The following is a 23050-nucleotide window of genomic DNA, read 5'->3' on the forward strand; positions in this document are numbered from 1 at the left end:
CAGGTCTGTGATGCCTCGTCAGTGCCGTTCCAGGGACTAATTTTTTAACGCATCACTAATGTACACCTTACGGCAAACCTGATGACTCCTGGACACCATTAAAGTGCATTTACTCACAACTCTGCCTCCAAGAATACTCTGACCTGGATTTGTACCTAAGAACTGCTAGTGTAATGATGACTGTCCTGTGCTCATCCTAGGCAAGAGAATTATTTTAGTTATTTCACTACTTTGCTCAATATTATCATTCATATCAATATCAGCCGTTACCATTACACACTTATAGAATTTGTTCTAGCAGTGATTTTAGCTATGCTTTATTCATGGCCATACTTTTTCACCTAGAAATTTTGAATTAAAAAAATCCAGGCATGCACAATATAATGAAGACATATCATACTTAAATAATATTGGCTGGCGTTGAGTGGTATGTCAGATATATTCCATTCAGCTAGCATGATATTGAACGAGTCTTTGACTCGTTCAATATCATGCTAGCTGAATGGAATATATCTGATACACCACCAAAAAAAGCCATCATTATTATTATTATTATTATTATTATTATAATACATAAACATACATTCCTTTCGGGTGTTCAACGCGTCTTTCTCTTTCAAAATTCTCTCAAAATGTTCCGCATTTAACGAAGCAAACCTGGCAGCCATGTTTGTTTACAAACTGTCACAGTCGATCGCCAGCGCAGAAGTTTTACGTCCCCGAAGTGCGATGTCACATTGTCTTGACAACCATGCAATATCGTAAACCATATTCAACGCTCATTCTCCATTGGGGAGAGTGATGCAATACACGTAGGATAAGCGATATGCGAACAATATTGCATGCTATTAAACTAAATGAATGAAACCTGCTAGAAGAGAATAGAATACATATGTTATTTACCAGCCAGGAGGTCCGTATGGTGAAATACCGTGATCGAGGTCTTGAAAGTACTGAGCGAGGCCCTCTGGGCCGAGGTCAGTATTCAAGGCCGAGGTCACGGTATTTCACCATACGGACCTCCCAGCTGGTAAATAATATATTTATTTTTTTCTTTACCAAATTCTAACAGAAAACGAGAGCGCCCGAAAGGGAAAACCGAGCTGAGCCGCCATTTTGAATCCTCATTCACGGCTGTAATGCAAATGGCTTCCTCCTCGGTATACAAGTGCACTTCCATGGCAGGAGAAAAACTACATTTTGCCGCCTATGTAGTCCCCTATTTATACAAAATTAAGTCATTCAGGATTCAGCCATGTTTTTGCTCGGTGTTATCAAGTTACAGGTTTTTAGCTTTCTCCTGAAATGTTTTCTTTTATTTCGTCTTCCTCAGGATAGTAAAACTCACTTTCGCTGTGAACACTGTCGTTATCGCTATTCATGCTGTAAAATTAATGCTATTCTGAATCCTCATTCACGGCTGTAATGCAAATGGCTTCCTCCTCGGTATACAAGTGCACTTCCATGGCAGGAGAAAAACTACATTTTGCCGCCTATGTAGTCCCCTATTTATACAAAATTGAGTCATTCAGGATTCAGCCATGTTTTTGCTCGGCGTTAGCAACAGTTACAGGTTTTTAGCTTTCTCCTGAAATGTTTTCTTTTATTTCTTCTTCCTCAGGGCAGTAAAACTCGCTTTCGCTGTGAACAATGTCGTTATCGCTATCCATGCTGTAAAATGAATGCTATTCTCCTGAGAAATGCGAAAATAAACGTTGACAAAAATTGCTACCGTGTTTGTTGTTGTGAACGAGCGAGTCGCCAGAGGTCCGTAACCGGGGTCTGTATCGTAGGATACGGACCCGCTCGCCAGCCAATCAGAGCGCAGGATTTGATGGAAACCGGACCGTGAAAAAATAAATGTTTTTATTCCATCAAAAATGTGTCCTGTATGTAGAATAGTTAAAGATATTTTATGTATGATATACGTTTTTCTCATGATATATAGATTTGATATATCAGCTAGCAAAGCAGTAGTGTCATTTTTAAAAGAGGAGGTGTGAACAAATTAATTCAAGATTACTTTCATTTACAAAAATGGGCGGCACGGTGGTGTAGTGGTTAGCACTGTTACCATACAGCAAGAAGGTTCTGGGCTCGAGTCCAGTAGCCAACGAGGACCTTTCTGTGCGGAGTTTGCATGTTCTCCCCGTGTCTGCGTGGGTTTCCTCCGGGTGCTCCGGTTTCCCCCACAGTCCAAAGACATGTGCTTAGGTTAACATGGGGCGGCCATGGCCTGAGGTTGGACCTAACCTCAGACCAGGCCATGTGGATTAGGTGCAATCAGTTGTGGGTTGCACCTAACCCACAACTGCTTCCCGAGCGCTGCTCTTGTATGCGTGTGCGCTCATTGCTCACTTGTGTGTGTTCACTGTGTGCTCAAGTCTGTGCTTGAGTGTACATGTGACAAATAAAGGCTTCTTGATTTCTTAAGAAATAAACTACAACACTGGACAAAGTGAAAAAAATATCCATCTTAACATTTTCCAACTAAACAGAGCTGATGACGCTTGTGAATAGATTTCTTACAATATCAACATTATTGTCCTCTTGCCTAACCCTGATAAAATCTAACGAAATCTAGCACAGTGTACTGGAGGGTAGGGGATGCGTTACCGATTTTCTCCTCTGAACAGCAGTCTGGAGCATCTGGAGGCTCGACTGGCTCGGGCGCAGGGGTTTCTGGGACTTGCAGAAACTCCATTCTCCAGAACTACAAGACAAAGCCATTGAATAAAGTCTCACATTATCTTCGCAACTATTCTAGACAAATGCACAGAAGTGCAAAGAATAACAGCAATGCACTTAATTATGGGAGGATAACAGGTGGTGGTTACCCTGACGACGCCATCCGAGTGTCCTGTGACGATGACGTTCTGAGTGTCCCATTCGTTCATCTCAGACACACAGCAGCACAGGATTTGCTGGCTGCGCCCGGTGAACGTGTTGGCACTCGCGATGGGGTTGCCGTTAATGCTCCATACGTGGATGTACGTTCCAGCACAGGACACGATATCTCCCTGTATAATAAAGGTTTAAGAATTAAAATAAAACAGTTTATTAAACGGTGAGTATAGACAGTCGACCGGTTCTTACTATACGGTTGCTGCATGAAACTTACAGTGAGCTCATTTATACAGAGCGCAGACACTGGAGCACGGTGACCTCGCAGCTGTGTGACAAAAGACAGCTTATTCAGGTCCCAGATGATGCAAGTTCGGTCCCGAGAGCCACTCACGACAATGTGATAGGTTGAGGATGCTGTCAAACACGTCACAGCGTCTGTGTGTCCCAGCAGAGCCTGAAATAAACAAGTCTCAGTCATTTCATTGTAAACATCACACTATATGGTCAAAAGTTTTTGGACACCGGACTATCACACCCATGTGTGTTGCTTCCTCAAAGTGTTGCCACGAAATTGGAACCACACTATTGGACAGAATGTCTTTGTATGCTGTCGGAATATAATTTCCCTTCACTGGAACCAAGAGGTCCAAGCATGTTCCAGCATGACAATGTCCCTGTGCACAGAGAGGTCCAGGAACACATGGTTTGCCAAAGTTGGCGTGGAAGAACTCGTGTGTCCTGCACACAGCCCTGACCTCATCCCCACTGAACACCTTTGGGATGAACTGGAAAGCCAACTGCACCCCAGGCTTCTTCACCTGGCATCACTGATCTCACTAAGGCCGAATGAGCATAAATCTCCAAAAGTGATGCTCCAAAATCTCAAGGAAAGCCTTCCCAGAAGAATAGGAGGTTATTGTTACAGCAACGGGGGAACAAATCCATATTAACACCTCGGGTTTCGGAATGGGATGTTCGACAAGCACATCTGGTTATGATGGTCAGGTGTCCAAATAGTTTTGGCCATTGAGTGGACATGCATCTGAATGGTAAGAAATGTATTCACTTTGACAGCTGATGAAGTTCAGGCATAAATTCATGGATTATTCTGTAACTTATTTAAATCCTATCCATTTAAAGCCTAATTTAAATGTTCAGCTACTTATAGAAAGGTAAAAAGCATGTGATGAGACAAATGCTACGTTCACACTGCAAGGCTTAATGCTCAATTCCGATTTTTTTGTGAAATCCGATTTTTTTGTGAGGTCGTTCACATTAACAAATATATGCGACTTGTATGTGATCCTCAGTATGAACGAAAAGCGACCTAAAAGTGTTCCGCATGCGCATTGCAGGATACGACGACGTCACACGCAGTGAGCATGGCCAGTGTTTACGGAAGTAAAACCGCCCGGTTGCGGTATGACCCATCCAATCTAGCTTGAATAGCTGCATCCCCCCAAATGGAAATCAGCTCCCTAACCTCTGCGTCCTTCCATTGAGAAGATTCAGAACCTTCACAGCCCGAAGCGTCCCTCGCATTGATGTCATGCGCCATGTTGTTGTAACTTTTTTTGAGAGACCCGCCGCCTACTTCAGTGTAGAATAGTGACGTTTGTGGCTTGTTGATGACGTGTAAGTCGGATGAATGCAACCTGGCGGTTCAGACTGAAGTAGCATATGAAAAGAGCGGATAGGAATCGGAATTAGGACCACATATCCAAACGGCCTGGGTCGGATTTGAAAAAATCGGATCTGTGTCGTTCATATTGTCAATAAAAGATCGGATACAGGTCACATATGGGCGAAAAGATCGGATTTGAGTCACTTCAGCCTGCAGTGTGAACGTAGCCTAAATAATCTTTTTGTTTCATTTTTAAACTTTTTTTTTTTACAGGTTCATAACAACCCAAACATCTCGAATATGTTTTTTTTTTTTAAATATACATATAGTAATGCAAATAGTAATAATGCTGTTCATGGAATTAAGCCAATTATGTTGGTATTTTTTTTTAAATCCAATTAATTAATCCAATTGGAACAACTTGTGTTCGTTCACCTGTTTGAGCGTCAGGGTCTTGGCCTTTTCTTTTGAAGGACTCGTCTCCCAAACGCAGATAGCAGTGCTTGTACCACCGGTAATCACCAGTTTGGGGTTTGGACAGATGGCACACAAGATCTGAGCCCATTCGGACAGACACTCGTACACAATCACAGCCTGCAAAAAGCAGAAAGTCACATGCGTTAGTTACACAACAGATCACGCAAACAACAAGTCAACAGCAACATCGACTGCTCAGGATATGAGTGGAGGGGGGGGAAACAAACAAACAAAAACCTTAACTAGCATATGGACACTAGGGGGCACTGTTAGCTCTAGAGAGAACTTATTGAATTATTTACAACCCCCCCTTATTTGGAAACCAATAGTAAATGTCTCAACTCAAGACATCAAGTTTCGGAGCAGTTTGTACAGGGGAGGTATTTGAAGTAACGGAGAAATAAATATAAAGAAAACCATACTCTACTTGGAAATATGAGCTCTTCAAGCTGGGGCCTCTAACTAAAGGTGTGTCAGATATGATGATCTTTATTATGAAAGGAGGAAAGTGGATTCAGCCATAGTAGTGTTTCAGCGGTTTTCTTTTTGAACAGAAAAGGCATTGGTTTGTTCTCTAAACTGGTGAGAAGGCAGTGACTGACATGAATTTTGGCTGCAACCCAAACCACATATTTTAGCAGTACACCACTGGTGTCATTATCACTGAGTGTGTCTGGGATGCAGCCCTATAACTGTTGACTTTCATGCAAAAAAAATTAACTTTCCTTCAAATTAGAGCCGCACGACACATCCCATCCTTGATTATTTTTTCTATAACGGCACGCCCCATGATGTTTCTATTCCCTATGTGAAGTTTTCAGACCGTTCCAACCTTATGGCCCTTTTCCACCTCACTTCAACCCGACACAGCTCGCGTTTCGACTACCTCAGAGCAGCACGACTCGGCTCGCTTCAGCCCTACTCAGCACCCAAAACTCACACGGTTTTGGAGTGGGGCTGAAGCGAGCCGAGTGGGGCTAGGGGCGTGAGGAGACACTCCCCTGTGCACTGATTGGTGAGGAGGAGTGTCCTCATATGCCCACACACGCCCCGCGAGCACGCTGGGATCTGTAAACACCGTAAACCCGGAAGAAGAAGAATTACGAATTACGAGAATTTCTGAAGCCTTATGCGCCTCGCCTCATCTATACGCTCTTGCCAGTATCTGTTGGCGTTGTCGGTGACAACAAGCCACAGAACCAAGACCAGCAACACTAACGACTCCATGTCCTCCATGTTTATTGTTTACTATCCGGGTCGTGAGACTACCGCTTAAAAGATCACTGATGTCACTGTTTGTGCCGCCTAACGACATCACGTGACGTCCACCCACTTTCGCTAACTCCACCCAATGTGTCCACCCACTTCCAGCCAGCACGGTTCAGCGCGGTTGTAGTCGAAATGCAACTCCAACAGCCCCACTCAGCTCGACTCAGCCCAACTCAGCACGGCACGGCTCAGCCCAACTCAGCCGCGTTGGTAGTGGAAAAGCGGCATTACTTACACAGAATAAAAGATTAACGCTCATATCTGTAGTTTTGAAAATTCTCCAAATGACCAATGTTCTTCAACACAAAACTTTAGATATGTATTTTCCACACACTGCAGACTGAATGATGATCGAGGAGAAAAGTTGCTGACCTTGTCAGACTCGTAGTTGGCTAGCCGGCAGCTGAGGTCTGCATAACCCCAGGCAAATGTCTTATTCCAGGCAGGAGGAACCAGCACTTTGTTCTGCTCTACAGCTAGAATACCCTTATCAGTGCATACTATCTGACCCACAGGCTCCTTCAGCTCTGCAACACACACAAGCACACACATGTATGAGAGATTATCTTTTATAGATAAACAAGATACAGTGGTGCTTGAAAGTTTGTGAACCTTTTCGAATTTTCTAGATTTCTGCATAAATATGACCTAAAACATCATTAGATTTTCACACAAGTCCTAAAAGTAGATAAAGAGAACCCAGTTAAACAAATGAGACCAAAATATTATACTTGGTCATTTATTTATTGAGGAAAATGATCCAATATTACGTGTGTGTGTGGCAAAAGTACGTGAACCTCTAGGATTAGCAGTTAATTTGAAGGTGAAATTAGAGTCAGGTGTTTTCAATCAATGGGATGACAATCAGGAGTGAGTGGGCACACTGTTTTATTTAAAGAACAGGGATCTATCAAAGTCTGATCTTCACAACACATGTTTGTGGAAGTGTATCATGGCACGAACAAAGGAGATTTCTGAGGACCTCAGAAAAAGCGTTGTTGATGCTCATCAGGCTGGAAAAGGTTACAAAACCATCTCTAAAGAGTTTGGACTCCACCAATCCACAGCCAGACAGATTGTGTACAAATGGAGGAAATTCAAGACCATTGTTACCCTCCCCAGGAGTGGTCGACCAACAAAGATCACTCCAAGAGCAAGGCGTGTAATAGTATGCGAGGTCACAAAGGACCCTACGGTAACTTCTAAGCAACTGAAGGCCTCTCTCACATTGGCTAATGTTAATGTTCATGAGTCCACCATCAGGAGAACACTGAACAACAATGGTGTGCATGGCAGGGTTGCAAGGAGAAAGCCACTGCTCTCCAAAAAGAACATTGCTACTCGTCTGCAGTTTGCTAAAGATCACGTGGACAAGCCAGAAGGCTATTGGAAAAATGTTTTGTGGACGGATGAGACCAAAATAGAACGTTTTGGTTTAAATGAGAATCGTTATGTTTGGAGAAAGGAAAACACTGCATTCCAGCATAAGAACCTTATCCCATCTGTGAAACATGGTGGTGGTAGTATCATGGTTTGGGCCTGTTTTGCTGCATCTGGGCCAGGACGGCTTGCCATCATTGATGGAACAATGAATTCTGAATTATACCAGCGAATTCTAAAGGAAAATGTCAGGACATCTGTCCATGAGCTGAATCTCAAGAGAAGGTGAGTCATGCAGCAAGACAACGACCCTAAGCACACAAGTTGTTCTACCAAAGAATGGTTAAAGAAGAATAAAGTTAATGTTTTGGAATGGCCAAGTCAAAGTCCTGACCTTAATCCAATCAAAATGTTGTGGAAGGACCTGAAGCGAGCAGTTCATGTGAGGAAACCCACCAATATCCCAGAGTTGAAGCTGTTCTGTACGGAGGAATGGGCTAAAATTCCTCCAAGCCGGTGTGCAGGACTGATCAACAGTTACCGCAAACGTTTAGTTGCAGTTATTGCTGCACAAGGGGGTCACGCCAGATACAGAAAACAAAGGCTCACATACTTTTGCCACTCACAGATATGTAATATTGGATCATTTTCCTCAATAAATAAATGACCAAGTATAATATTTTGGTCTCATTTGTTTAACTGGGTTCTCTTTATCTACTTTTAGGACTTGGGTGAAAATCTGATGATGTTTTAGGTCATATTTATGCAGAAATATAGAAAATTCTAAAGGGTTCACAAACTTTCAAGCACCACTGTTAATGTTTTTTAAATAATTTCTTTAAATATGATTTTCTAACTTCTCATTATCCATCCTTCACTGCAAGACACACTGATTCCTCTTTGTGATTTCCCACAGTACCTTTAACAGGAGCCAGAGAAGGCCGCAGGTTGTCGAGATGGTGGAAGAAAATCTTGTCTGCGGTGGAGTTAATGGAGGCAGCCATGCCGGGGATCTCGCCGTTCGACTTGCTTCGCACACGCTTAGGGGGATGAGGCTTCTTAAACAGCTGTAATGCAATCCACAGACGCACACTTTAAAAATACAAACGCAAAGCAACAGCACTGTGTGTGCAATTAATCTGTGCTGTTGATAAGTTACACGGTTACTGTAAATAAAAATACTGGTCATTATTTTTGGATAAACAATCTGTGAAGTCCACGAGCTTGGAGTAACATGCTCAAAATAATGAGACGACTTATACTACGTTCAAAATAGAATACGTGGGGAAGCAAGATAAGGAAGTGTTTCGGGATCACGAGTCCATATCTTGCTGCTAGATCATATCAACCAATATTTAAACAAACCAGAAGACACTATTTGCATTACCTGCTTGATGCAAATTGCTCTTGCAACTATAACAAATCATTCCCACAATGCAATTTGAATCTGAATCAAAGCAGTCCTTGCTAGTAAGGCTGCGTAGTGAGTATTAGTGCTGTTAATAAAAGTAAAAGATATATTTTTCAACATTTAGTGTAACTATGGTGAAGATGAAGCAGCTTTGCATGAAAATTTGGCCGCAGTATTTGGACCACGGTATACAGACTGAAATATGAGTAAATATACCATTATGCTCCTCATATTTGCTCACTAACGAGACTTTTTTTTTTTTTTAATTTTTAGAAAATTGCTCACTTCTTGTTCTGCGACCTGTACGCAAAATAACTCCTTAACTTTTGGAAATGATAGGCTGTGATGAAAACAAACAAAACCATCATTTCTTGTGGCTGCTTTCCCTAGAATTGTGTCAATATTTTTTCCTGTGCTTAAATCTGTTTGGCCAGGCACCTGTTTGGGGATCTGGCCGAAGTTGTTGATAAAGCCGATGGTGGCCGTCTCTTTCAGAGGGTCGTTGATGTTGTAGATGTCCACTTGACCCTCATAGAAGAGATGGTGGAACACATTTACAGCCTCCACTGCTGGAGGGCCCTGCTGCTTGTAGCCGAATATGAGGTCAATCCATTCATGTAGGTGAGCGCTGACGTAATCGCACTCCAACGCCTGGCAAGACACAGGAGCAGAAATATAAATACAAATATAAAGGTTTTCATTTGAAGTTTGTTTATTTCTAATACATTTTACAAACTAATTTGGGTCAGATTTTCCAATTTACATTAATGTGTGTGTTTCTGCTTTAGTTATAAAGCCACCTGTTACTGTTTATGAACATACAAGGCTCCTATTCAACTCAATTGTAGCACAGTGCTTGAAAGTTTGTGAACCCTTTAGAATTTTCTATATTTCTGCATAAATATGACCTAAAACATCATCAGATTTTCACACAAGTCCTAAAAGTAGATAAAGAGAACCCAGTTAAACAAATGAGACCTAAATATTATACTTGGCCATTGATTTATTGAGGAAAATGATCCAATATTACATATCTGTGCGTGGCAAAAGTATGTGAACCTCTAGGATTAGCAGTTAATTTGAAGGTGAAATTAGAGTCAGGTGTTTTCAATCAATGGGACGACAATCAGGTGTGAGTGGGCACCCTGTTTTATTTAAAGAGCAGGGATCTATCAAAGTCTGATCTTCACAGCACATGTTTGTGGAAGTGTATCATGGCATGAACAAAGGAGATTTCTGAGGACCTCAGGAAAAGCGTTGTTGATGCTCATCAGGCTGGAAAAGGTTACAAAACCATCTCTAAAGAGTTTGGACTCCACCGATCCACAGACAGATTTTGTATAAATGGAGGAAATTCAAGACCATTGTTACCCTCCCCAGGAGTGGTCGACCAACAAAGATCACTCCAAGAGCAAGCCGTGTAATAGTCAGCGAGGTCACAAAGGACCTCAGGGTAACTTCTAAGCAACTGAAGGCCTCTCTCACATTGGCTAATGTAAATGTTCATGAGTCCACCATCAGGAGGACACTGAACAACAATGGTGTGTGCATGGCAGGGTTGCAAGGAGAAAGCCACTGCTCTCCAAAAAGAACATTGCTGCTCATCTGCAGTTTGCTAAAGATCACGTGGACAAGCCAGAAAGCTACTGGAAAAATGTTTTGTGGACGGATGAGAACAAAATAGAACTTTGTGGTTTAAATGAGAAGCATTATGTTTCAAGAAAGGAAAACACTGCATTCCAGCATAAGAACCTTATCCCATCTGTGAAACATGGTGGTGGTAGTATCATGGTTTGGGCCTGTTTTGCTGCATCTGGGCCAGGACGGCTTGCCATCATTGATGGAACAATGAATTCTGAATTATACCAGAGAATTCTAAAGGAAAATGTCAGGACATCTGTCCATGAACTGAATCTCAAGAGAAGGTGGGTCATGCAGCAAGACAACGACCTTAAGCACACAAGTCGTTCTACCAAAGAATGGTTAAAGAAGAATAAAGTTAATGTTTTGGAATGGCCAAGTCAAAGTCCTGACCTTAATCCAATGGAAATGTTGTGGAAGGACCTGAAGCGAGCAGTTCATGTGAGCAAACCCACCAACATCCCAGAGTTGAAGCTGTTCTGTATGGAGGAATGGGCTAAAATTCCTCCAAGCTGGTGTGCAGGACGGATCAACAGTTACCGCAAACATGTAGTTGCAGTTATTGCTGCACAAGCGGGTCACACCAGATACTGAAAGCAAAGGTTCACATACTTTTGCCACTCACAGATATGTAATATTGGATCATTTTCCTCAATAAATAAATGACCAAGTATAATATTTTGGTCTCATTTGTTTAACTGGGTTCTCTTTATCTACTTTTAGGACTTGTGTGAAAATCTGATGTTGTTTTAGGTCATATTTATGCAGAAATATAGAAAATTCTAAAAGGTTTGCAAACTTTCAAGCATCACTGTGTGTATGCATATTATATAAAAAAAAATTTACCAGCTGGGAGGTCCGTATCGTGAAATACCGTGACTGAGGTCTTGAAAATACTGACCGAGGCCTCTGGGCCGAGGTCAGTGTTTTCAAGACCTCGGTTATAGTATTTCACGATACAGACCGACCTTAAGCTGGTAAATAATATATTTATTTACCAAATTCTAACAGAAAATGAGAGCGCCCGAAAGGGAAACCATATTTAGAACAAACCTACTACAAGCTCGTTTTTGGCTTTCTCCTGAAATTATTTCTTTTATTTCGTTGTCATCAGGGTAGTAAAACTCGCTTTCACTCTCAACACTGTCGTTATCGCTATCCATGCTGTAAAATTAATGCTATTATACTGAGAAATGTGAAAATAAATCTTGACCAAAAAAAAAAATCGTTGCTGTGAACAAGTGAGTCGCCAAAGGTCCGTAACCGGGGTCCAGATCGTAGGATTCCGGACTGCTCGCGAGCCAATCAGAGCACACGATTTGATGGAAACCGGACCGAGAAAAAAAAATAAATACACGTATTAGCCTTGGTGCTGTGATGAAATGCAGTTAAAGGGAGCTTTCTCACCTGTCTATGAACCCGAATTAACTCTCTCGGATCTCCTTTGGCCCAGGGAGGCAAAATCACGTCTCCCAGTCGAGTGCCGTTCTGTTTACTTCCTGCATCATGACAAGAACGATCCACACAATGTCACGTTAACCTCTGTGCACACCCAAATGAACTTCAAAACTCTGACAAAGAACGTTTGCTACCTAAGTCAAAGTTATTGGAGTTGAGCAGGAACTCGGGGAGGTAGAAGAACTCTGGGATGAGCTCCTTGACATCGGCCATGTTGTGTTTGGAGGCAGAGAGCCAAGCTTCCCGCACGCTGTGGAACATCCGGTCGGCCAGATCAAAGTGGCCCCCCTGCAGAGGAGAGAAAAAAAAAAAAAAGAACAAATGGAAACAAATATACAAAAGGGCAGAAACAAGCCACTGGTTATAAGGTCACATGCACATTTTTCTATTCACAAAAATCTGTCACGCAGCCTGAAGGCATCCTGATTTATGACTGTTTGCTCTCTCTGAATAACATGACTGAGAGAAAAACAATGCAATGTAAATATTTCCAGAGTGATCGGAAGATTCTATTATTGTGCAGACAGTTTGTCTCAAAATTGTTCCTGAAAGTGTAGTGTGGACAGTATGTGTGTGTGGACACTACCTGCAGGGCTAGAGACCGCAGAGTGCACTACATTTCCCCTAATGATTACAACTGGCTGTGTTAAATGACTTCATTTCTGCAGTTTAATAACCCAAAAATATGCAAATGAGACAATTATAACAGTAAGGAAGAAAACACTTTGGGGATGTGCTGTTATTGCTGGGTTTCAGTCACGTGACTTTTCTTAGCAGTTTTACCGGAAGTGAAATAGCTGGTGGTCTAAACGGCTGCCGTAGTGCAAACAACTAGTGATAACTTATCAGAGTACGCTCGTAATCTAGAAGCCACTGCTGGCTTTAGATATATTCAGAAGATTGCTATGTGCAATGGAATCGACCCCTACAGTCTGGGAAAGAAGGGTTTGTTGCACGATCTTGAAAACGACCCTTCAGTCGAGTTCCCCGACATCTCGAACTATCTGGTGTTGCAGACGTCCTTCTACACCGCAAAACAGATGAAAGCGTGGAAGAGTATGGAGGCTTACAACTTTTTTGTACGTGGCTGGGTAAAGGACCTCGGGATCAAGTCGCTGCCGAATGAATCCTGTATTGTTTTTGCCCGTGTTAGTATGTTTAAGCTTTTCGTTCGCGTCTTTACAACAAAGCTCTGCAAGTTGAAGTGCAAACAAACAACAGTTCACTTGATTCTCACTTGTGTTGGCTCTTATCGCTCAGGTAAATCATTCACAAAGATCATCAGAAACCCCTTTAAAGACCTGGATCTTAGTTCAACAAGACGGAGAAATGATCACGGCGCATTGCAACTGTACGGCTGGGGAAGAATTCTGTCACGACCTTCATGCATATGGACTTTGTGAGGCGTGAGGAGGAAACAAAGAAACAGCTGGGGACTTTAGCGCTTCGTGACCAAAAAAAGTACCGTAAAATAATGACACAGCAAGAAAAGTACTTGGAAAACACAAAGGCCGTAGCTGAGACGGATATACAGTACAAACCTTTCACCAAGTGATCACCGCAAACTCGAGCGTGCTTCGACTCTGCTCCCTTCGATTTCAGTCAGAGGTTCAAAAGCCACCTTTCTCGACGTGTTTTTTGTGAAATCCTGTGTTCGTTCACCCTTTTTTATTAGTTCACGGGGAACCCCGAAGAAACTTTTATCAGTTTCACGGTTTGACTGATTCAAACAACCTAAAACAACGCAAGCGTAAGCAGTGGCGTGCACAGATATTTTGGGGGGCAAGTGCTCTGGGGGGAAAAAAGGGCACTTTTTTGCGCATGTGGAACACCTTATTATAAAAGTCTGAGATTTAACCCTCCTCGTGTTCGGGTCGCCACTGACCCGTTTTAGTTTTTAAAGGTGTAAAACAACCACTTAATGTTAATTTATTACATCAAGGCTTTTTGACTTTGCCAGGAATCTCTAGTTGAACAAAATAGAAAAAGAAATTTTTGTTTTCCTAAATCTGAAAATGGTCTAGCAAAAAATATAATACTTATGAGCAGTTGTTTCTGTATGCGACGGGCTACTTCACGACAAAATAATTACAGCTTGGGCTTAGAGGGCAAACAATACATTTTCACTCGATTCATGTGTTACCTGGCTGGTGGGGCAGGGGAAGAGCTGACTGACTGCCCGATGTGTTGTCTGCGCTACGACAAGGCCGTGGCTTCCAGGACGCTATGCTGCTGCAACCTCACATTGAATGCACTGCACGCTTGTTCACGTGACAGAGCAAGAGAGACAGAGGTCCGGTGTGTGTGCGCGGAGGGGGCACACATCGGGACATTATTTTCACACACGCTTTTAATGCCGTGGCTTTTCTAAAAGATCATGTCGACATTGGCCTCAGTAAACTGTAAAAAAAAAAAATTCAAAAGGGCACTTTTTTGGACAGAGGGCAGAGGAGCAGGTGCTTGAGCACCACCTCGTGTCTATCTGTGCACGCCACTGAGCGCAAGGCATTTTTCATTCGAGCAACGGACTTTCTCCGTACAAACGCTTTGTCAACTGAGCTTTGGTAGACCACCAGCTCAAGTTTTGATTAACTAACGAAGCGGATGTGACGTCACGTGAAACCCAGCAACAGGAAACTAATCAGCGATGGAACGGTGTGACCCTAAAGTTGATTATTTTCGCTAAAAGGATGCCATGAATTGTTTTATTGCTCTTATGCCGTATCAGTGTCCCAATGGTTACCATTTCTTCCTTCATAAAAGAATGACGTTGTACACTTTTTATCCATTTATAGCTACGTTTAATATTGTAGAACCTCCCTGAAACAAGTTTCTGTTATTAGTTATATTAAAAGCTATTCTCTCACCAGCCTTTCATTTCTCTTCAGGCTAATAAAATGGGTGGGGGGAAAGCAACTTGTCATGCTACCTCAATCCTGAAGACCTTCCTGTATCTGAAAACATGACCTCAATGTCATGACTTGTTCCAAAAATGCTCAATAAACGTGTCCTCACAGAAAACTTCATCACATCAACGACTGCAAATGTTTAAACCCATTTATGTGGCGGGTGCAAGCGCAGTAATATCAACCTGTGATTCGGATTACAGACAGCACGACTGTTCGAGCTGCTGTTAATCGAAAACTAATCAGCAATCAGAATAATTAAACAGCATTATGTGGTATAATACTGAAATAAAACATAAGCGAATCAACAGACGCGAATAAGCTGAAGCTCAAGTAAATGGGATGGAATGAAGAGATAAAATGAGGTTTGTTAATGAAGATGTTTACAAAAAAAATAGATCTGCATTTTACACAGCTCTCTGACAAAATGGGCAGGATCTCTTAGAAGAGGCTTTGAACCACAAAGTAACCACTCCTCACTCACCTGCAGTCGGAGGAAGATCTGTGTGAAAGGCTCCATTCTCACCAAATAAGACGCCACGATCATGGCGGAGGAGTAGTGAGTCCCGTAATGATACGCTGGAGTCTCACCTAAACAACAGAAACACAAGAATCAGTCAGTCAGACGTATTCAGCACTGAGCCCAGTAAATATGGAACCAGTTAAGAAATGCCTTAATTATCTGAACCCACCATTCGGATCCTCCCAATCTTTGAATCTCTTCTTATACTGAATCAGCCGGTCGTCCGTCTGAGCACCCATGGGCTTGGACAGGTTACGGAATGTCTTTGGATTATTAAGGTCCAGTTCCTGTGCACATATTATGGATGATCAGAACACATTAAATTATTCTCATGCAAGTCTGCCTCGGCGTGACAATTTCAGAAATCCAGCATGATTCCTCCAGGAATATCTTTTCTACAGCTACCACCGAGACCTGGGTTTCCTTTGTAATGACATACAGCCTGAAAAAAATAAAGTCATGCCATAGTAAAGGCTTCATAGTAAATGCCTGCATTAGCATTACAACTTAATTTTAAGGAAGGCAGCCTAGATATATTTTCTATTATTCTATCCACATTCACTGGATATGAGCAATCGTGCGCTCCGATTGACTACTCTGTTACGAGGATTTACCGTGAGTAGAGAAAAACAAAACGGCTGAGCGTGTTGCTGAACCAATCGAGGACGAAATAAAAACTATTTGAAAACAAAACTCCCAAAAATACAAAAAAAAAAAGGATAACAAAACATGGAATAAAAGTATTTGATGGTAAGAACACGTGTATTTTTTCCAAAGAATAATTATTACAGCATTTTTCACAAATTGCTACCATCATTTCGCCGGTTTGTTTACATTCAAAGCGGAAATTATTTTGTTGGACGTTTTATATAGTTTTTATTGATCAAATTTGCGCCAAAAAAAAAAAAAAAAGCGCTGTTTCTCAGAATCCAGCAAATGTGGATAGAATAAAACAGTTATTCCGCTCAATCTCGTCGTACATGGCTTATAGCCAACTCGGTGCTACGTGCCTCATCAGCTCATATATGACTATTTCGTAGAATAACTTAGTTATCTCGGCTTACATACGACATCTTCTAAACACTGCGTCAGCAAACATTTAAAGAGTTTCTAGCGGTACATGAAATGAAATCTAGGACCTAATTTGCAATGGTGATACACCAAATACAAAAACATTTATGTATTTGTATTACGGTGTGTATTCTTACACCTCACACTATGTTTTATAGTATAGTTGAATGTACATTTTTACATTACTCGGTGTGTGTGAGATGCGAGATCTTTCAAAACAGAATTAAAAAGCACCAAAATCAGGACTCCCTAAAGTGAATGACGCATGAAATGGAATGACGAATGACAGGTAGTAAATTTGAACAATAAATGGTCCCTTGTCATTCAGATTCTTACAAATGGAATAACGATTGAAATCTTTAGTTTTAGACCTCCCTAGGATAAGATAAGTGGGTGCTTGGTGGGATATCAGCTTTTACAAATGGAATGACAGGGTTTCTATATGTATTAGGGGTGTGCAAAAATATCGATACGGCGATATATCGCGATACTTTGTCTTCCGATTCAATATCGATACTCAAAATTTGAATATCGATATTTTTTCAAATAATAAAATCATGTTTCAGACGGGTTGTAAATCCAGTACGACTTCCGCACCTCCGCTCCGCGAGGTGTCGCTGTGCCGCTACCTCACTGCAAGGCACTCTTCGTCTTCTCTTTTTTCCCCGGCGGTTGCAGTGAGGAAAAAAAACAGGCAAGCATGGCTGTTAACATAAACCTAGAGACGCCGCCGAACTTTAAGGCAGATGTTTGGAGGCACTTTGGATTCCAAAGGAAAGGAGAAAAAAAAACAGTGAGCCGGACAAAGAGAATGCACTTTGCAAAACCTGTTTCGCTCCAATTAAATTAAGATGCTCCAATTAAGATGCCCACTGCACTTTTCAATGTGTTTCAGACAGTGTGTTGTTCCTGCAAAATAAGCACAAGTTAAATGTTCTCCGGTATATGTTCTCAAGTTTACAAAGAACAAATTGATATTAGTGTTAGCACTGAAATGTACGTGCAGTCTGCAGTGCAAGTTTTAAGTTTTCATAAAACAATTTGATTCTGCTTGTTAAGCAGCACTGATGTGTCCATGCTTACAGAAAAGTTGAGAATACTAGCACAGAAATGGGAATTTTCTGTATGTTGTAGTGAAGCAACTCTTGGTTTTGCCAGCAGTGGAATAGAGACAAATATATGTCTGGCAAGAGTGTGTAGTTATGTATGTGAAATGTAATTTTACAGTGGTCAATAAATTCTGATTTTCTTCAGTGACACAGATATTGTGATGTGGTTGAAATTTCTTGCAATATATCGATTATCGCTGTACCGTGATATTATCGTTATCGTGGGCAAAATATCACCATAGTATCGTATCGTGAGGTATCTGGTGATACCCAGCCCTAATATGTATTGACTTACTTTGAGCTAATGTTGTCAGTGATATCACCTTTTACAAATGGAATGATAAGGTTTCTAGGTGGAATGACATACTTTGAGGCAATGTTATCAGTGATATCAAATTAACAAATGGAATGACATTGTTTCTAGGGTTAGGGTTAGGTTATAGGTGATATCACTGATAACATTGCCTCAAAGTATGTCATTCCACCTAAAAACACTGTCATTCCATTTGTAAAAGGGGATATCACTGATAACATTAGCTTAAAGTATGTCATTCCACCTGGAAACGCTGTCATTCCATTTGTAAAAGGTGATATCACTGATAACATAACCTAAAAGTATGTCATTCCACTTAGAAACAATGTCATTCCATTTCATGAGCTGAAAGCAGGTCATTCCACCTACATTTCAATCGTTATTCCATTTATACGAATCTGAATGACAAGGGACCATTTATTGTTCAAATCACTAGCTGTCATTCGTCATTCCATTTCATGCGTCATTCACTTTAGGGAGTCCCCAAAAATCACTAGGAGAAGAGGGGGGAAAAAAAGGCGAAAATCTTTTTTGAATTCAGTCAAACGAAGACATGATGCATGATACCTAAATTACAGGCTGGTAACAATATTGTCTGAATAACGGGAAGAACCTGAACCTTGGCATTAGTTTTGCATTTCAGCGATTTAACTCAAGAAGACAAGTAGCTTCGTTTCTTCATCATGCTAAATTACGCTTCATATACAATTGATAATATGATTTTATACTGTACACTACCGTTCAAAAGTTTGGGGTCACTTTGAAATGTCCTTATTTTTGAAAGAAAAGCACTGTTCTTTTCAATGAAGATCACTTTAAACTAATCAGAAATCCACTCTATACATTGCTAATGTGGTAAATGACTATTCTAGCTGCAAATGTCTGGTTTCTGGTGCAATATCTCCATAGGTGTATAGAGGCCCATTTCCAGCAACTCTCACTCCAGTGTTCTAATGGTACAATGTGTTTGCTCATTGCCTCAGAAGGCTAATGGATGATTAGAAAACCCTTGTACAATCATGTTAGCACAGCTGAAAACAGTTGAGCTCTTTAGAGAAGCTATAAAACTGACCTTCCTTTGAGCAGATTGAGACCCCGTCCACACGTAGCCGGGTATCTGCTAAATCGAAGATATTTTTCTACGTTTTGGCCTGTCATCCACATGAAAACACATCAAAAACGAATATTTAAAAAAACCTCCGGGCAAAGTGAAGATTTTTGAAAACTCCGTGTATGCCTTTTCGTGTAGACAGAGATAACCGGAGTTTTGCGTTTTAGAACGTCACAATCTGCACCAAAAAAATGACAACAAATCTGCCCTGACGTCAAACGTGCGACCTTTGTTTACTGCAGAAGCCAGATTAAGCATGGACAAAGAGTAATGGATCAGAGTAGTGCCTTGAAAGCATTAATTATTGTGCAGGTGCTATTCTGATGTGATTAGGGGGTAGGATTTGGGGAAATAATGCCATCTCTGTTCTGTAAAGTTATCCTACCTCTTGGATTTGTCCTACTGCGCATGCGCGAAGCCTACTGCGCATGCGCAGAACACATGACGTCATTACAATTAGCAAGTTCTCATACAGACAGTTTTATTATTCAAAACAAGTCATTACAAATTATTTGACTCGGCCAAAGGCTCGACCAATACGCACAAAAAAAAAAATCGGCAAATGTGTGAAATACTCACCGATTTTCTATCAGCCCAGCTGATCGGTAGTAGGACAAAACTACTGTTGAATTTTCCTACCCTCCTGGATTTCGCGCATGCGCAGTAGGCTTGGTAGGACACCATCTACAGGTTTGGAATGCTTATGAATGTGATTGAAAACGCAGGTGTTCGGTTATGTGTGGAAGGGATTTTTTTCGAAGACGAGGTGGTGTGGATAAAACATTTTTATAAACGGGGGGGGGGGGGATGTTCGGTTTTAAAAATACCCGGCTACGTGTGTACATGGCCTGAGTTTCTGGAGCATCGCATTTGTGGGGTCGATTAAATGCTCAAAATGGCCAGAAAAATGTCTCGACTATATTTTCTATTCATTTGACAACTTATGGTGGTAAATAAAAGTGTGACTTTTCATGGAAAACACAAAATTGTCTGGGTGACCCCAAACTTTTGAACGGTAGTGTATATTTAAAAAAAAAAAAAAAACCCAGAAGATATAGTGTTGCAAAAACTACAGCATTATAAACCAGAAGATTTTATGCCACTGGTTATCCCACAATGCTCCAAAGCTATTTACCTCAGAGTCGTAGTCAGCCAGGATCCAGGGGAAGACAGGATACTGCATCAAATCATTGTAGGATCTGCCGGCCAGCGTGTTCAGGTGCATTAGATACTGGAAGTTGCTGATTTCTCCTCTCTGAGAATGAAGAAGTGCTAAATTTTAGCTGTTCAGGACATTTAAAATGTCTAGTAGTAATATTTCAGTGTGAGTGAGTGAGATTTTTTTTTATGCCATGTCAGCACCTGAGGCTACATAATGGCAAGAGCATTTATACATGAAGTTCAGCCAACTTGACCAGCAGCTTACCTCCCACCGCTGTGTTACTGATTTCTCTCCGACCAAAGTGCTGAGAAGACCCGACCTAGATAAGAAATACCAAGTCAGATAACCGTATCTGCCAATTTTCAGCCTGGGGTTATTTCTGAGCATCGTGCTTGATGGACGTACCCTTGCTCGACACTCGTGTTGGGCCTCTGGCCAGAGACGGACTCGGAGCTGTCTGCTAATGAGGGAACGACTGCCAAAAACCTACAAATAAAACAACAGAGCAATGCATTATTAATAAGAAACAATGACATTTGGCTGACTTGAGGCTGTTTCTTCAATATACACCTCACCTCTGATAGACCTTGTTCCTGACACCCTTCTGGAAGGCCAAGAGGTAATTTCGCCCATCGCCTGAAAACACCTCCACTGCCATTGGCTGTAAAAGAAAAAGCACTGATTGGCAAGGGGGGAGGGGGGGGAATATCCATTTTTAAAACAATCAATCATTCGTTTACATGACACTTTAAACCTGCTAGCTGTGTCCCTTTTATTACCTGGAGCAGATAGCGGCGCTTGTGCACCTCCTTGATGTCTTCATATGCAAAGATGCTACATGTCCGCTTCAGCTGACTCTGGCTTTGTCGGGCTCCTTTGGGGATAATTGGCTCGTGCATGCTGGGAAATGACAGACACATCAACAATAAGCCCTGTTTGCTTACATGTGGTGGCTGGCTAAATGCATCACTGTGGGCGATTTTATATTTGTCTGCAACTGCCAGGTTGACACCTTCCTCCGTCCTTTCTGAAACAACTCCAGCACAAATTAGCATTAAAAACAAGCAAACAAAAATCCAGACTGATTATTTTAGTCCTATCTCGATTCTCCAGACAGATGTGGCCTCCTGCATGAGAAACTAGATAGAAGTCGATGCCAACGGCGTCGATAGGGATGCCTCTGCCCGGTAGACTACACGCCTTAAGTTGTGATTTGGGGATGGACATTTGACCTCACAGTAATCTTGACCTGGTAAAATTACTTGTATTAGCCTTGGAGATATTGTGTTCACAAGGTTTTCGGACAGACATTTGACCTCATAGTGACCTTGACCTTAGACCATTTGATCTCAAAATCTAATCAGTTTATCTTTCGCTACGTTCACACTGCAAGGCTTAATGCTCAATTCCGATTTTTTTGTGAAATCCGATTTTTTTGTGAGGTCGTTCACATTAACAAATATATGCGACTTGTATGTGATCCTCAGTATGAACGAAAAGCGACCTAAAAGTGTTCCGCATGCGCATTGCAGGATACGACGACATCACACGCAGTGAGCATGGTCAGTGTTTACGGAAGTAAAACCGCCCGGTTGCGGTATGACCCATCCAATCTAGCTTGAATAGCTGCATCCCCCCAAATGGAAATCAGCTCCCTAACCTCTGCGTCCTTCCATTGAGAAGATTCAGAACCTTCACAGCCCGAAGCGCCCCTCGCATTGATGTCATGCGCAGGGGCGCAGATACGTTTTTTGAACTGGGGGGGACAAAAAAAATGGGGGGGACAAAGCTGCCAGCAAACCAGCCCCAACCCCGATATGCCTGTCAAACTTCTTGTGGGTTACCATAGCAACCAAGCTCAAGCTCGCAACCTGTGCAGTCTGCGCAGCTCAACCAACCGAATATCAGTCTTTGTTTTGTTTTATGTGAATTGTTGCAACTATGTATACACTGCCGTGCACCTCAATAAACCGAATGGTAATTAGTCTTTTGATTTTTCCGTGAGGTTTGCCTTATGCAAAGAAAGACAGCATAGACGTTTTTTCCTCTCTATAAGTGGGGGGGACCGAACGAGGTGAATTTAAATCTGGGTGGGACGAGTCCCCCCCTCTATCTGCACCCGTGATTATGCGCCATGTTGTTGTAACTTTTTTTGAGAGACCCGCCGCCTACTTCAGCGCAGAATAGTGATGTTTGTGGCTTGTTGATGACGTGTAAGTCGGATGAATGCGACCTGGCGGTTCAGACTGAAGTCGCATATGAAAAGATCGGATAGGAATCGGAATTAGGACCACATATCCAAACGGCCTGGGTCGGATTTGAAAAAAATCGGATCTGTGTCGTTCATATTGTCAATAAAAGATCGGATACAGGTCACATATGGGCGAAAAGATCGGATTTGAGTCACTTCAGCCTGCAGTGTGAACGTAGCCGTTGTCCCCAAATGCACAAATAGTGAAAGTTTGGTGAAATTCCTTTCATCAGCCTTGGAGACATTGTGTTCACAAGGTTTTCGGACAGACATTTGACCTCACAGTGACCTTGACCTTAGACCTTTTGATCTCAAAATCTAATCAGTTCATGTTTGTCCCAAAGCGCACAAATGGTGAAAGTTTGGTGAAATTCCTTTCATCAGCCTTTGAGATATCGCGTTCACAAGGTTTCGGGACGGACGCACACGGACAGACATTTGACCTCACAGTGACCTTGACCTTAGACCATTTGATCTGAAAATCTAAATCAGTTGAT

General features: G+C 41.8%; 1 protein-coding gene and 1 long non-coding RNA gene across 5 annotated transcripts in view; one reads left to right on the plus strand and one right to left on the minus strand.

Moving 5' to 3' along the window:
* LOC132872437 (uncharacterized) overlaps positions 1-23050 on the plus strand; it is a 49907-nt gene that overhangs the window by 22331 nt on the left and 4526 nt on the right. The window contains exons 3-4 of the long non-coding RNA XR_009651440.1: positions 8514-8666; positions 9443-9629. This is a non-coding gene — a long non-coding RNA (uncharacterized LOC132872437). The remainder of the gene's footprint in view (positions 1-8513; positions 8667-9442; positions 9630-23050) is intronic.
* wdfy3 (WD repeat and FYVE domain containing 3) overlaps positions 1-23050 on the minus strand; it is a 306723-nt gene that overhangs the window by 12243 nt on the left and 271430 nt on the right. For all 4 annotated transcript variants that reach the window (XM_060907259.1, XM_060907258.1, XM_060907257.1 and 1 more), the window contains 16 exons: positions 21082-21202; positions 20878-20963; positions 20708-20788; positions 20567-20621; positions 20276-20395; positions 15706-15823; positions 15498-15604; positions 12242-12395; positions 12057-12148; positions 9447-9659; positions 8517-8664; positions 6590-6744; positions 4907-5065; positions 3122-3301; positions 2838-3020; positions 2617-2713 (listed from right to left, as the gene is read on the minus strand). In XM_060907259.1, coding sequence (XP_060763242.1) covers positions 2617-2713; positions 2838-3020; positions 3122-3301; positions 4907-5065; positions 6590-6744; positions 8517-8664; positions 9447-9659; positions 12057-12148; positions 12242-12395; positions 15498-15604; positions 15706-15823; positions 20276-20395; positions 20567-20621; positions 20708-20788; positions 20878-20963; positions 21082-21202 — 2069 coding nt within the window. The remainder of the gene's footprint in view (positions 1-2616; positions 2714-2837; positions 3021-3121; positions 3302-4906; positions 5066-6589; positions 6745-8516; positions 8665-9446; positions 9660-12056; positions 12149-12241; positions 12396-15497; positions 15605-15705; positions 15824-20275; positions 20396-20566; positions 20622-20707; positions 20789-20877; positions 20964-21081; positions 21203-23050) is intronic.

Source organism: Neoarius graeffei, chromosome 24, assembly GCF_027579695.1.
Source record: "Neoarius graeffei isolate fNeoGra1 chromosome 24, fNeoGra1.pri, whole genome shotgun sequence".
Taxonomy (NCBI): Eukaryota; Metazoa; Chordata; class Actinopteri; order Siluriformes; family Ariidae; genus Neoarius; species Neoarius graeffei.